This window comes from Eublepharis macularius, chromosome 13, assembly GCF_028583425.1.
Source record: "Eublepharis macularius isolate TG4126 chromosome 13, MPM_Emac_v1.0, whole genome shotgun sequence".
NCBI classification, from domain to species: Eukaryota; Metazoa; Chordata; class Lepidosauria; order Squamata; family Eublepharidae; genus Eublepharis; species Eublepharis macularius.
In genome coordinates this window covers 36,566,613-36,582,226 of record NC_072802.1, presented here as the reverse complement: position 1 = coordinate 36,582,226, position 15,614 = coordinate 36,566,613, and the positions used below count along the sequence as shown (strand labels likewise).

General features: G+C 42.2%; 1 protein-coding gene across 1 annotated transcript in view; it reads left to right on the top strand.

The window, feature by feature from the left end:
* The window catches only part of AFF2 (ALF transcription elongation factor 2), a 361,635-nt gene that overhangs the window by 7,412 nt on the left and 338,609 nt on the right, over positions 1-15,614 (top strand). The window contains exon 3 of the mRNA XM_054995827.1: positions 6,784-7,659. Within this exon, the coding sequence (XP_054851802.1) occupies positions 6,784-7,659 (876 nt within the window). The remainder of the gene's footprint in view (positions 1-6,783; positions 7,660-15,614) is intronic.

Genomic DNA, 15,614 nt, shown 5'->3' with positions numbered 1-15,614 from the left:
TTTCTCTGCCTCACAAAATAATATTAGATAGCAAAGGCACGCTGGAATAGTTCTGCCTTACAGAGTTTCCAAAACATCAAGAGGTCCTGCCGAGCATGAGTGCTTTCCGACAGTGCATTCCAAAAAGAGGGTACCACAGTTGTAAAGGCTGTCTTCCTAGTGAAAGAAAGTCATGCCGCCCCAGGGCCCGGAACCACCAGCAAGCCGTGCAAAGGCGAACAAAGCAGGAAGGAGAGGTTCATAATGGGAGAGGTGGACCCAAAGGTATGAGAGTCCCAGACTTTGAAGGTCTTTAAAGGTGAGAACCACCAACACCTTAAATTAGAGCTGGAGGCTAATTGGTAACTAGTGCAACTGCTTCAAGATCGTTATATGGGCGGACCATAGTGACTTGGTCAGCAATTTACATTGCAGTCCTAAGAAGAGTTATTCCAGTCTTAGCTCATTGAAATCAATGGGCTTAAACTGGAGTAACTCTTCTTACGATTGCACTGTTAGTGGCTGCATTCTGCATCACCTGAAGTCTCTGGAACATCTTCAAAGGTAGCCCTACATAGAGCGAGTTACAGTAGTTTAAACGAGAAGTGACCGTCACGTGGATCAGTGTGGCAAAGTTGGATTGAGACAGATACGGGGAAAGTTGTCAGGCCTGGCGAAGATGGAAAAATGCTGTTCTAGCCACCATGGACACCTGTTTGTCCATGGAAAGCTTAGAATCAAGCCAAAACCTCGAACTCTTCACAGAGTCCACAGCAGAAAGCTGGGCTTCATCAAGTAACTGGAATGGCAAATTCCTCACAGCCGAAGTCCTTCCCAGCTGCAGGATCTCAGTTTTGAAAATGACCCTCATTGAGCATCCCTGGAGGAAAGAGGCAAACCATTGTAAGGTGGTAGCTCTTACCCCCAGTGAGACTAGGTGGTTGACCAGGACCAAATGGTCAACCGTGTCAAACGCTGCTGATTAATGGAGAATTGGATGAGTATTCAGGCACATTTGTTTAGATTGGTTGTCTTGTCCAACCAAGATGTCTTACACCACTTCAAAATTCTGAGAATAACATCTTTTTTAAAAAAATACCCTACGCCCCATTTCTAAGGATGTTTACAGTGCAGTCCTGTGCGAAGATACTACAGCATCTAATGGGCTTAGTCTGGAGTAACTAAGTTTAGCATCACTATATTAACCAGCAGTTCCATCACATTCAGTGTCCCTTGTAAATGTGCTTTGAGATTTCATCCTTAAGAGCCAGAGTTGGGTGAACTAGGATCTGTGAGATCTTTTTATTGTTGTCGTTGTTAACAATAATAATAATTTATAGTCCACTTTTCTCACTGAGATCCAAGGTGGATTACATAGTGCAACTGAAAATACAATATAAGCAACAGCTAGGCTATTCACTGAGCAGAGTACAATAATGAACAACAGTTAGGACATTCAGTGAAAGAGATACAATATGGTATGGTAGCAGAAAATTTGAAAAGCAAGCATAAAGCCAAGCACAGAGATGAAATCTTTCTGAAACAAAGCATAATTAATTTACACGGCATGTTTAGCAATACGGAAAACTCCCTACTAGACACATCTCTGTATCAGCAGACAGTACCCAACAGAGTAGTGTACAGTCCCTGTCCCTTACCAAGGCATTTCTCTGAACCGTTTCTTATGACACAGCCCTATAATCTGGGTAGAAAGCCTTCTTGAATAATTCACTTTTGTGTAGTTTGTGGAAAGCCAGGAGAGTGGGAGCTTTCCTGACTCATCACCAGCAGGCCATTCCATAAGATGGGGGCTACCCTAGGGAGAGCACGTGTGCCGGCAACTGTTGATTTTGCCCAACTGCAGGGTGGTATCTGCAGAAGGGCCTGTCCAGGCGAGTGAAGCGCCCATGGCAGAACATGAGAGGAGAGATGATTGCACAGATATGAGGGGTCGACGCCATGAAGGGCTTTGAATGTGATATTGATCATATCTTTGCTGAGTGATAACACTGAGTGGATCACAATCATCTTTCAGCTTTACATACTAGTACATGGTTATGAGGGTACAGGACCACATATGCTGACCTGAGTTCCTTGAAGGAAGAGCATGATAACCAATAATGGAATAAGTGAATTAAAACACCAATGCTGACTGACTTCTAAATGGTTAGGAGAAAAGTCCCTTTTCCTGCGGCCTTAAAATTAAAATGTTGCTGGGAAACTGGACGTTCCATTTCACGTTCCATTTCCTCTCCTTTGCAGACAGTTCAGCAGAGTAAAATGTACACAGTGTAACTAGACCCTTTAGACCAGAATTGTCTAGATGGCAGCAACCTAGCAGGCCCCCTGTACACATGTGCTGTCTCAGCAGTATTACAGGGAGGGATGGAGGGAAGAACAAGTGAAGGAGTGTTTGGCATTTGCATCGTAATTCCTCCCAGTCCCTTAAGCACAATGGAATCTCCTTGTTTGAAATTTGGGGGGCTGAGCTGAGACTCGCTTTGGCTGCTGCCCAAAACAGTTCATTGTGCAGCTCGGGTTGAAGGAGACAGGTCAGGCACAAAGAGTTTATTCTTTGCCTAGATGGAATGCAGGGGGGGGGGGTTGCCACTAAAAATGACCAACTTAAGCTGCTCCTTTTGGTGGTGGTGGGGAGGGGGGAAGGGATGCTTCTTGTGTACAGTGTGATTCTTAGCCTTGCACAATTGATTATCTTACTAAATATTTACTTCAGCTCCTTTATTACATTCTCTCAAAAGAAACCGATAGAAAAAATAGGAGCTTGCCCTCTTCCCCTTTCCACAATCATTAAGCTCCATTGGAAGTGCTGTAATTGAAAATGTTTTGACCATATATTCCACCCACCCTGCGAAGGAGTGTGGCTAGCACGGAGTCATCCTGTGAGCTTCATGAGGATTTGTGGAAAGGCCATGGTAGTTATGCTCTAACTATTACAGCACATTGAACACCCATTGCAGCCCTGACACTCAACCAACAGAGGTATCTAAGAGCCAAAATACAAGTGACAGTGGCCACGAGTCCATTCCATGACTGTTGGTGCCATTTTAGAAGCATTCGTAGTTCTTTTAAAATTTCTGTGAGGCCCCGATCCAGGATATTTGTGTAGTGGCCCCCAGGAGCTCTCATTTCTCTCCCGCACCCCGCACCTCTTCAGGGGCTGAAACGGCAATGACATCTACATTGGGGAAAACAGCTCTTTGAGCTGCTGCAACATGCTCACTCCCCATATTGGGGCCTTGTGGCAATTTTAAAAGAACTACAAATGCTTATAAAATGGCAGTGGCAGCCACAGGATGGACCCTTGACTGCTGTCTCTTATAGTTTTGGCTCTTATTTCAGTCATCTGGCTAGTTCAGTGGGTTAGAATACACAGCTAATAATGCCAGGTTGTACACAGTCATTGTTTTTTTGAGGAGCTGTAGCTCAGCATCAGAGCCTATGCTTTGCATTTAGTAAGCTCCCAGAACCTCTTGTGAATAAAGACCACATCTAGAAGATCTGGGAAAGACCAGGCAAGATCTTGAAAAGCAGCTACTGATCAAAATAGACTGTACTGGGCATGATGGGCTCGTGGTCTGACTCACTATAAAAGCAGCTCCACATATGTTGTTTTTCTTTGAAGTTCGGGTCAGCAATTAACCTTGGAAGACATCACTTTGAGAAGGCATTTTGGGAGGGAGGCCCAGCCCCATTATCTCCCCACCCCAATGAGGCTTGTCAGGAAATCCTATTGCTGTTTTGTTTTACTGTTAACTAGAGATGGGCACGAAGTGGTAAAATGGTGGTTCGTTACCCTCCGATGAACTGCCGGTTCACGAACCGAAAAGCGGCCCAGTTCGTGATGAACTTTGATTAGGATTTCAGTTCGTGCCCATCTCTACTGCTGACTTACCAGTTGGATGGGGGGAGATTTTGGCCCCAGAGTGAACATTTGTTGACCTCTCATTGATCGAATTACCCTCATGACTGAAGAGTCCACGCTCTGAATTATGAGCTCTTTACCTCCAACTCTTCCGCCTTTTCCAACCCACTTGTGTTATCCTTCACTACTCAAGCCTTAGAAGATAGGAAGAGTCTTACTGAATCAGATCAGTGATGCATCTAGTTCAGCATCCTGTCTCATGCAGGATTCCTTCAGCGTTCACTTTGACACTTGGGCCCCTCAACCCATAGGCTGCTGCCATTGGTCCAAAGCTGATGCATTTGGATCTCCTTGAAGCCAAATGTGAATTCTCTCTTGTCCTAGTTTCCTAGGCTGTCACATATTTATGTTTGTTCTGGAAAATGTTGTAAAATCAGGCATACATACTGTAGGAATGATTACAGTGTTTCCCATACCTGGAGAAGAGTTTTGTTGTTATTATTTTTGATTAAAACCAGATTCACGCCTCTCTATTCAAAGATGTGTATTTTCTTGTTCAACACTTGGGATAACGTGCAGGCATCTTCTTTGCAACTGTGGGACAGCCCAGTTGATGTTGTTTCCTGGTGTATTGCCCTCTCCTTTCTACATTCAGTTAGGGCTAAGGGATGGAACTTTGCTTTCCCACCACTTCAATCAACTACAGTGCAGGCCATCCTAGAAAATTCCTCCATCACTTTGATGTCACTGCTCATATATTGGCACAAGGGGAGGATCGATGCCACTCGAGGCTTCTCTGCTCTAATTAGCATAGAAGGTCCAAGATGGTGGCTTGATTTTTCAAGATGTATTACATCCATATCTTGGTAGGGGATGATTAAGATTGTTATTTCATATCAGTAATGTTCTGGATATTGGATGGTGATGGAATCAAGTTTCACGGTCTTTTAGAATGTGAAGAACACTTGCATCCGTCCTAGCCTGAAAAAATGTATTTATTGCATGATTGTGCTAGTTTTAGTTTTTCCCAGCTATTTCCCTCTCTGTCTTAGAGGTAGGATGAAGTCTCCCTGATAAACTCTCACCTACCTTTAGGGAATCACTTCCAGCCACTGCTCAAATGTAGGCTTGCAACTCAACGCAGCAGTTTCCTTATGGCGCTGCAGCCAAAGATTTAAAATGTGTATAAGCTCTTGTGTTTTTTAAAAAATGCACGTTTAAAGAAAAGCAGATCCAGTCTGGGCAATAGAGTAGGAAAACACTGAAAATGAAAACATAATAATGCCAAAAAACCAGCCAGAATTTGCTTAATAATCTCTGCACTTTACAGAAAATAACTGTGAATCATTGATTTGCAAAACACATGCTGTGCAGTTCCAGGAAACAGAGCAGAGCGGCCCTTCCAAATACAGCCGACAACTGTATTTATGTGTTTCTTTGATAAAAAACGATCTTCTAAATGCTCAAGTTAACTTTGTCTAATACCCAAGCTGGCTTGCGGCTGAAGACCCAGCAAGGCAGACACATTTGAAGAGTCCATAGCAGTGAAAAGAAAAATACATTTTGTTTTTGTTCCACTGAATACTATCTACAATAAGGCTCTTGGTCCACCTCTAGGTGCATGCATGTGTGTGAGAGAGAGCGCATGCACATGCGGGTGCACTTGATAAAAACATAAGAAGAGCCCTGCTGGACCTGACCAGTGGTTCATCTTCTCCAGTATCCTATTTCATACAGCTGCCAATCATTTGCTCTGGAGGGCCAACACATGCAGCATAGAGGCCAAGGACTTCCCCCTGATGCTTCTTGCTAGCAATGGTATTCAGAGGTTTGCTGCCTCTGTGTATGGAGCAGTAGAAAAGAGCAAGAGTCCAGTAGCACCTATAAGACTAACAAAATTTGTGGTAGGGTATGAACTCACAAAGAAGTGAGCTGAAGAAGTGAGCTGTGACTCACGAAAGCTCACACCCTACCACCAATTTTGTTAGTCTTATAGGTGCTACTGGACTCTTGCTCTTTTCTACGGCTACAGACAGACTAAAACCACTACCCATCTTGATCTGTATATGGAGGTTCGTTTTAGTCCTCATGAGTAGGAGCCATTCATGGATCTCTTGTCCATGATGACTAACTCTCCCTTTCCTCCTTTTGCAAAGTGAGCTCTTGCCAGAGTCACCATTCTTTCCATGCGTATCTCTGGGTGGACAAAAGGGCCACTCTACAGGAGCTGTGTTTGACCTTGGGGCCTCCAGCTGCTGATTGTAAAGGATGTCGCATCACAAGTAGGCACCAAACACCCTTGCCTCTTTCTGTCTTTCTCTGTAACAAAGAGTCAAAGTGGATAAGATGTAGATCATAGATTTCCCAGTATCTTTTGAAGCAAAAAGTCCCTTGAGTTAGATCAGGGCCTTGCGGGGTGGAATGTTCGAAACCTTTCTAACCCCTTCATTAATTGAAATCAGCTGCCATCTGTTATTAGCACTTTAAAGTAAAAAAGACACACATCCATCATTTGCCCACTTTTCTCTGAAAAGGACATATAACCATGCTGGAGGGGGAGGGGGAGTGTGGATTTCAGTTAGTGAAAACATACAAGGGTGGAATTCTTAAACCTGGTCTCCTCTTCCCACATGGCCTTGACTCAGCTCAGGGGACCTGCACACGTCTCCCAGCATCTTGTCTGTTTTGACTCCAAATTATATTTAAAACAGATTTTTTTAAATAAGTGAATATTAGAAATAAAAATTCAGTTGAAATGCTATATATCTATTTATCTGGAAATACACTCCATTGAACTTGGTGGGATTTATTCTCAAGTAAGATACCCTGAGCTGCCCTTAAACAGCTTCTAGCTATTAGGCAGTGATAATAAGCAGTGCCTTCATTCTGAGACACTTTTTTGTTTTCTTTTTATATTTTAGACTAACAAAGGGGATGCTCTTGCCAACCGCGTCCAGAATACTCTGGGGAACTATGACGAGATGAAGGACTTTCTGACGAACCACTCAAACCAGAGTCACCTTGTAGGAATCCCAAAGAACACTGTGCCACAAACCCCAGTAGATAAAAATGAGCAGAGCTTCTTCCCAGAACAAAGAAACCGGATGATCCCACCCCACTCATCAGCATCGATGCCTCCTCCGCCTTCCATATCATCAAATTCTGTCTTGCTGCATGGTCACCAAAGCAGCAGGAAATCCAGGACTGACTGGTCCCGTGGCGGCCACACCTCCAGCAGCGGCCAGGCAGGTCAATCTGGTAGCCAGCAAAGTAGGACAAAACATAGCACCTCTCATGAGCAGCTGCAAGGCAGGTACGATGACCTGTATGCCTGTCCAAATGAACAGCATAAAACCGGAGGAGCTGAGGAAGCCAACACGACGCCGTCGTCATCGCACTCGAGAAGGCATAATCATTCCAAATCAACGGTGGTGGAACATTCATACAAAGAAAGCAGCCATTCCAAGTCTCCAGTAGATCTCGATTTTCTGGGCCACGGCCTTGGATCCCCACTCCCTTCCACCTCTTTGTTGTCTGCAAACAACAGTCTTGCAACTCAAAACTTTCCTCCAGGCCTTCATTGTAAGAGTAGCATGACACAACAAAAGCCTACTGCTTATGTTAGGCCAATGGATGGCCAGGACCAAGTTCCCAATGACTCGCCGGAACTGAAGCCACCAATAGAAATTGAAGGTGTGTATGGAAACCAGCCCTTCGGATCACTGCTGGAAGGAAAGGCTACTGGACCGGGCTCGAAGAGTAAACTACCAAAGCTTACCATCCCTCAAGCTAGTGAAGTAAGTCTGATTTCCCTTCCACCTTATTTCAGTGGGTAGTCCTTCTTTGCTTTCTGATTATATTGTCAGTCTCTTAATCCAATTATTAATGTTACTTTTTTTCCAAATTGCAAGCAGCTAGTGGCCGTAATATAAGACAGAAATTGGTAGGCTTAAGATGGGGGATGCAAAAATCCAAACATCCCATGATCATGTACACCTTAGAAATTGGTCATGGGGACTGGACCCAAAGTTGCTGAAGAGGTCAGGATGCAAATTTATCCTTTTGCCATCTATACTAGCTAGGAGCTGGCTACTACCTCCTTTAAATCCCTTACTCAGTTGTGTAATCACAGTTGCCAGCGAGTCTTTGGAGGAAGGGTTAGGGTTAGGTCCCAGGTCAGATTCCTCCTTAGGCCTGACTGTCATTCTCTCTCAATAAAGAAGTATTTAAAAGGGAAGAGATCAGACTTGAGCAAGCACACCCATGAGAACAGAATCCTTCCATTCACTGAAGATAGTTTCAGGTGAGTTGCCAGATCGGTCTGCAGAAGAAGAGCAAGATTCAGGCTCAGTAGCACCTTAAAGACCAACAATATTTCCAAGGTATAAACTTTTGAGGATCAAATGATATCTGACAAAAGGAGCGTTGACTCTTGAAACCTTATAACCTGGAAGTTTTGTTGGTCTCGAAGGTGCTCTTGGTCTCAGATCTTGCTGTCCTATTCACTGCAATACTCACGTCTCACATGCCCATCTAGTTTCAAAAGTAAGTTTCACTGGCTCCTAAATTGGGGCAAGGGGGAAAGGACCATTGTATAATAGCATTAATATAATTAAACTTAATTATGAGTAACTCTGCTTTGGTTTGTAGCTAATGAGCACACAAGAATCCTACTCTTTAATAGAAAATGAATGGCAAAGCTGTATTTTCATTTTTCGTAGTTGGCAAAGGTACTAGCTAGCTATCTGTACAGGTTCATTTTGCTAGGCTGCGGTCATTAATTGGAATGGCTATCCATTAATTACTTACTATTGTTAGTAACACAATAGTGGTTAAATTCTAATTTTGTTGAATGGACTTGAGGTTCCCACTTCCTTATTTCCAGTTTCAGAAAGCAAATGTTTTTTTACAGTTTATTTAAATAAATTAAACCAGTGAATCAGATATTTAAAATAAATTTAATGCAAGCTTGGTATTAAACTGTTTATTATTGTTGGCCATTGTAAACTTAACAACTTGGAAATAAATTCTACTAAAACCACAGAAATTACTTCTAAGGAAATGTATTTACGATTGGACTGCTGCTAATTTCAACTATACCTGCAGAGATTTGGACTTTGGAAATTTGATCTCTTTTAATTAAATCTGCATGGTTTAGGGTTGGTATGATTTTTTTTTTAAAAAAATCTTCACTCTTCTCAAGAAGGGAAGTGGGGAGAACTAACTCCTGCTATATTCAATTTATGATCTGTATGTGTGTGCCACCAAGTTGCAGGCAATTCATGGTGACTTTGTGGGGTTTTTAAGGCAAGAGATGTTCAGAGGTGGTTTGCCATTGTTTGCAAAGCAACCCTGGACTTTTTTGGTGGCCTTCCATCCAAATACTGACCATGGTTTACCCTGCTTAGCTTCTGAGATCTGACGAGATCTAGCTACCTGGCTTATCCATGTGAGAGTGTTCAACTTGTCATTTATCAACACAAATGAAGACCATTTGCACATGGCAGCTTACCAGGTTTTTGAGAATCCAGGTTAGATCCAACCAGTTTTTTATATCAGTGAAAAAGAAAGGAGGCTTGTGCTAGGGAATCATGGTAACTCCTTGTACTAAAGCAATGTGGGATGAGGTCTACAGGAGGGGAGGGGATTGGGTGAGACTGAATGAAAAAGCTGGCTGGATCCAACCCTTCCTCTGTTGCTTCTTTGGACTGCAAAAACTAGAGGAGAATGTGAAAGTGATGCAGCACATAAGCAGTGTATCCTCAGTAAAGTTCAACTACATGTTCTGCAGAACTGATCTATGCCAAAATTGGCAATGGCTTGAAACCTGGTTGTTGTGGGTTTTCCGGGCTGTATTGCCGTGGTCTTGGCATTGTAGTTCCTGACGTTTCGCCAGCAGCTGTGGCTGGCATCTTCAGAGGTATAGCACCAAAAGACAGAGATCTCTCAGTGTCACTGTGACACTGTCACTGTCACTGTCACTGTGACACTGAGAGATCTCTGTCTTTTGGTGCTACACCTCTGAAGATGCCAGCCACAGCTGCTGGCGAAACGTCAGGAACTACAATGCCAAGACCACGGCAATACAGCCCGGAAAACCCACAACAACCATCGTTCTCCGGCCGTGAAAGCCTTCGACAATACATCGGCTTGAAACCTGCTTATTGCTTAATGCAAATGACTATAAGGGTATATATTTTTTAGCTTGTTGTTCAACTCTCTTTGATTTGCTTTATGTTGCTTTAAAAAGAATCGGACTCAGATCCTGTTGAGCCTCTCTGTGACTATCCTGCTACCCAACCCTAAGAACAGATCTGCGATCAATATGTTTCAGTCTGTGATTAAAGAAGTTTAGATGTTGTTTGAGTTTGGATTGTTGACCTGTTTAAAGAAATGGCACTATAAGGATGCTATTGGGAATATTGACAGAATGGCAGGTATTTTTATATGATGCTGGTTTTGTCTTGAACTAATGTATAGCACCACCCAGAATCTCAAGTCGTTGTTATCTGTAAGGGATTTTATCCAGCAGCAACCCGGCTATATGAATTCTGTGCATCTAGGTTCATTTTACAAGAGTGTAGAATTAAGACTGCAGTTCTGTATGTATTACTTGGAAGCAATTTCCATTGAATTCAGTGAGACTTACCACTGAGAAAACCTTCATGGAGAATAGGCTGTGTGGAATGAGTATTATCTTATTGAGATGTAGCTTGTGCCAGAGTACACCAGTGGGCCACAGAGGAACTGCTGGTGGGCCACGAGAAACTGATTGATTAAACCCGAAGTTACCCTCCGTAGTGGAGGCTACCTGCTGCATCTCTGCAGGGTTCAACAGTATGGTCTTTACCTCATTTGAAACAGCCTTTGCTGAGAGCTTCTGTTACTTCTCAGCATCAGTCCTGATTGGATTGTTCAATTGTTCCGTATGTAGAGGCACAGCAGTTACCTGCCCTCGGAGGAGGCATGTCTAGAAGAGTGACTCATACAGAAACAATGAAGGTGAGCTCCTCTAAATGCAGGCATTTCATACTTTTATACCCTCTAAAAGTAAACTTGTAAAGGGAAGTAGTGAAGCAGGCTTCCAATGTTAATTCAGACAAAATTACACCTTAACTAACGGATGTTTGAGAGACACTAAAAGATCCCACCTTTTGAGTTTTCAAAAGCACATTTCTAGTTCTAAGGGGAGTAGAGAGAACATTTTTTAAAAAGGGTAGTTCTTGGAGAGAAAAAAAAAAACAGGAGAAGATTGGACTAGGAATGGGTAGGTAACTCTGTTGGGTGTCTGCCCTGGGAGGAATCCTAGTGATTAGGAAGCCTTATCCTTCCCAAAAGGTTATAAAAAACCAGTGTATTCTGCAAATTAAGCATATAGATCTACGTTATTTCATAAGACTGCATCTATAGAATGGGCATACCTGATTAATCTGGTGGAAACACTTAAAATATGTAGCTGGGAAGCACCATCTTAGTAGAGACTTCTCTCTCCCATTGGAGAGGAGACAGCTCCAATTCTGATGCATTTATCTAAAAACAAAACAGAAAATGCTTCTCCCCCTCAAAACAATTGTTTTATTCTACTGTTTACATAGGCCAATTTATGCAGATTGGGCCAGTTAATTGATTACACCTCATATAATTAATCAACGGAGACTTCTTAAATGGAGTCATAATGCTAATAATTTATTCAGGCCACTTAATTATGACTTCCTTAAAAAGGTGGGTTCCTTAGGTGGAAAATTTGACTTTGCATAGCATGTCATAATTGTGGATACATGGTTTGAAGATAAGCAGCTATTGAAAATTAACATGTAGGGGATAAGCAATATGTATTTTACAGTTATTTTCCTTTTAAGAGGTTCTCAGCATGGTGGTACATATCTGGTGCATATCTCAAAAGCAGATAGAAATAACAGGTTTCTTCTATAGTTCTTTCCTAAATATCTGTTTCATGGCTGGTCATGGTTTTTATAAGCACTGATGTGTTCTTAGGGTACTTTATTGCAAAAGGTCAGCTTTTCTTCCCCCCTGTTGAAATAATTGTTTTGAGCCAGTAATTTGTTTGACTGCTTTAAAGGAAAAAAAATTCCCTTGCCATTATTTATTAACATTCCAGAGGGCAACAAAGACTGATGTGTTTTGCAGGAAGGCTTGGAATAATTTTCTGGGAACAGCATCTGAAAACCGTAAAAAGGCCTATTTATATCAAGTGGAAGCTGAGGGTTACTTGCAGATGGTGTTTTATTAGAAAAATGTATTTGTTAATAAACGTAGCTTTGTACAAGATTGCTTTACAGATGTTTCTGTTTATTTTTACCTTGGGTTAAAAATCTGCTGGAGTAGTCTATTGCAATTTGTCACCAGTATTGTTTGGCAAGGAAATAATTGCATGCAAAGAAAATAATGAGGTTGCAAAGGCAAATAAATGTGTTCGTTCTTGCTGTCTATTAAATACAAAACTGAATCCATTAACAAATTTGGAAGGGAAGATCTAAGAATACAGCAGGATTTTAGGGTGTATTGACAATGCTGCGTGCTGCAGGTTAGCTACACCTGAATAATTTGGAGCCACACCATTGCACACGCGTTGTTATTTTCAGCACCACATAGGGTTACCATTACCCTCCCGGCAGGAGTGGGGGAGACCTAACTCTCATCTCCTCCTTCCCCTCATAATAGTGTATGAGGGGACTGTGCGATGATGTCATTTCCAGTGATGTCATTTCTGGTGATATCACTACGCAGGCACAAAACCCAAAAAGCGATGAGGAAATACATAGCTTATCGTTTTACTTTGACTTTTCCCCAATGGAGGAGGGATACTATAGTCTCACTATTGTCTCTGAAAGTAAGATGACATGGTTAAGTACTAATGATCATGTAATATAGTAACAGTTTACATAATATTATGTTATTTAATGTGTCCTTTCCAATATGGAATAATTAGGCACAATTTCAAGAGGCAAACCACATTTCAGTGTATTGTTAAGGGCAGCAAGCCAGAAACAGTAGGACCACTCGGCTTCTTCATGAGGTTGATGGATTTCCTCTCCATTCGGTATGAGTAGGACCACTGGAGTTGCTTATTGGCCTTGTAGTCCGTAGCCGAACACAGTAAAGCACATTCTTCCATTGAATACAACTGGGTGAGTAACATGAAACTGGATAGCAACAAGTAGACTGAAGGAACTGCATCAGGGAGACCCAAGTTCAAGTCCCCTTCACCCCCAGCTCTGAAGCTTTATGGATGATCTTGGGCCAGTCACTCTAACCAATAGATTGTTCTGAGAATAAAATGGAGGAGTAATAAAACTGAGCCACCCTGAGCACATTGGAGGAAGGGATAGGTTCATTTGTACAGCATTTGCACAGCAATTCATTTGCACAGCAGTGAGAACATGGAACAACCAGTGCTGGTTCCTGGATCACTGTGTACATTTAGACCCCCTTATAGTTCATAGAAACAACTTCTTCCAACATTCCTAAATGTAAGTTTAAAGCAGATATAAGCAATGTTCACAAAATAAAGGCAGGTATATAGGAAAATTTCCTGTGCTGAAATTTCGCTATTGATGTGCCGAAATGCTACATGTTTATGACTGAGCCTTCAATTGGACTGACCCTATTAAAGCATGTACCTCTCTTTGAACATGTGCAAGGTTTAGAGATTGCTCTTTTCTTCTGATCCATGGGCCTCAGCACTGAAATCCAGAATCTTGATATGCTTTGGTACACTTAAGCCTTTAAGAATTAGATGCTTACCATTTTTTTTCAAGTTTACTAACTTAGTAGGGGGTGTCTTGTACATTCCACTTGATTCTTGAGCACAAATTATTAAGTGCATTCAGTAAAGAAAAGATGAATCAGGTCTGTGAGAACTCTGAAGTGATTTGGCAGTTCAAAAACAAATAACCGTACTAAAAAATGTTCACTCTTTGAAGTGGTGCATGAGTTTTGACATGTGTTTTGGACCACAAGAGTTAAGACCATTTAAAAAAAATATATTTTTTTTGGCTTTTAAGACAGGATGCAAGAAAATTCCTCACATCAGTGGTTATCTAAGTGTTTTAAGGTTCCTCAAATGCTCAGCAGAGGTTCCTCAATGATTAATAATTAATAACAATTAATAATTATAATTAATTAATAATAATATGGATAGCCATCCACTACACATTGTCCCCTGTACTGCCACAGGAGAATGTTGATATTTTCTGGGTCTTGGCTTAGGTAAGACAATAGTAAGATACTCAGCAGGCCAGATCAGTGTTTTATATGAATTGAGCGAGTCCCCCCAAACACACCTGAGAATCCTCCACACTGGTCAGAGTTGCTCAGCCCACAACTGTGAAATGGTTCTTCTGAAGGTAAAACATTTGGGAGACCAGTGCTCTGTGTGTTGATTCCCAAAATGATTGTTTCTTAGTGTATGAGGGAAGCAGGAAAAAACCTTACCTCATGACACATTGAACAGTATTCTGGGCCCCTTTTGGAGCTGTCCAAGCACATTTTGTGACCAAAGGTCATCTCCTAGTACAAAGGTCCAAACTTTTAAAGTCCACCGGCACCTTGGAATTCTGACACACAATGATGAGTGCAACCGCAGAATAGCTACCACAGGAGGTAGAGCCAGCCATAAAATCAGGGAGTGAGGTCCTACATAACTCTTGCAGTAACTTTCCAGAATTTTAGGCAGAAGCCGTGTTTACCAGGATGGTTTTTAAAATGAACATGTTAAAAACATTTTCCTGAATGTACACACGCTTATCTTCAGTCATGCAATGAAGATCCAGTGAATCGCTGCTGCTGAATTTACACAGCCCCTCACATATCCAGTGGCCAGTCAGAAGTCCTGCTGGGCAGAAGCTCTGCCCACTTTCAAAAACACTTGGCAGGTGCCAGGAAAGGAAGTCCCCTTGGTGGTTAACAAACCAGTCATACAGGACTTGATGCACCTGCATAACTGGTTCAGAAGGAACATTGCCAGGCATGACAATCTGCCAGTCTAGTTGCAACATTGCACCAGACATTTCAGGCAGATACTTTAGCTCAGCAGTTTAGAAAATATAGCATAAGGCAGAAGAAAGGCAGAAAGAGAATGTTTACATGCAGCATTAATTTACACATGATGTCAACGGAAATGAAGGCAGAGAGTGCGGCTGAGGCTGCTCGGGTCCAGGGCCTGTAAGGAAGTGATTGTGTAAAAATACTGGCCTCCACTGTAAGTTTACACGACATGTGGAACACACATTCTTCAAATTTCAAGGATTAGTGGGTGGTGAGTTCTGAACAGAAATTTGAATAGAAAGAGTTGAATAGAAATGGGGGTTTTTTTTCAGGGAAAATATTGAGAGGGGGACAGAAAGTATGATTATGTTGTACTTCCTATTTTCTGTGCTTTTCCATCTTGTTTGAAATTGCCTCACTTCTCTTGCCATGAGACATGAAGCTTTCCCCATGTAATAAGAGTTTCTACTTTTTCCCTCTGCAAGAAGATTACGCAATCCCCATTCTAAAAGAGCAAGGGGCATAGGAAGTACAAGGCAGCTATACCTCCTGTCAGGGGTCATTTCGTAGAAAAAGGGCTGGAGGAACGCATTAGCATAACTCATTAGAACAACTCATTAGCATATGCCACGCCCCTTGGCATCACCTATCCTGGCTGTTTTGGACCCAATCCTGGCCATTCAGGCCCAAAATTGAGCTCAAAATGGTGGGAAAAGTGGCAGAAAATGGCCCCAAAGGGGCCCAA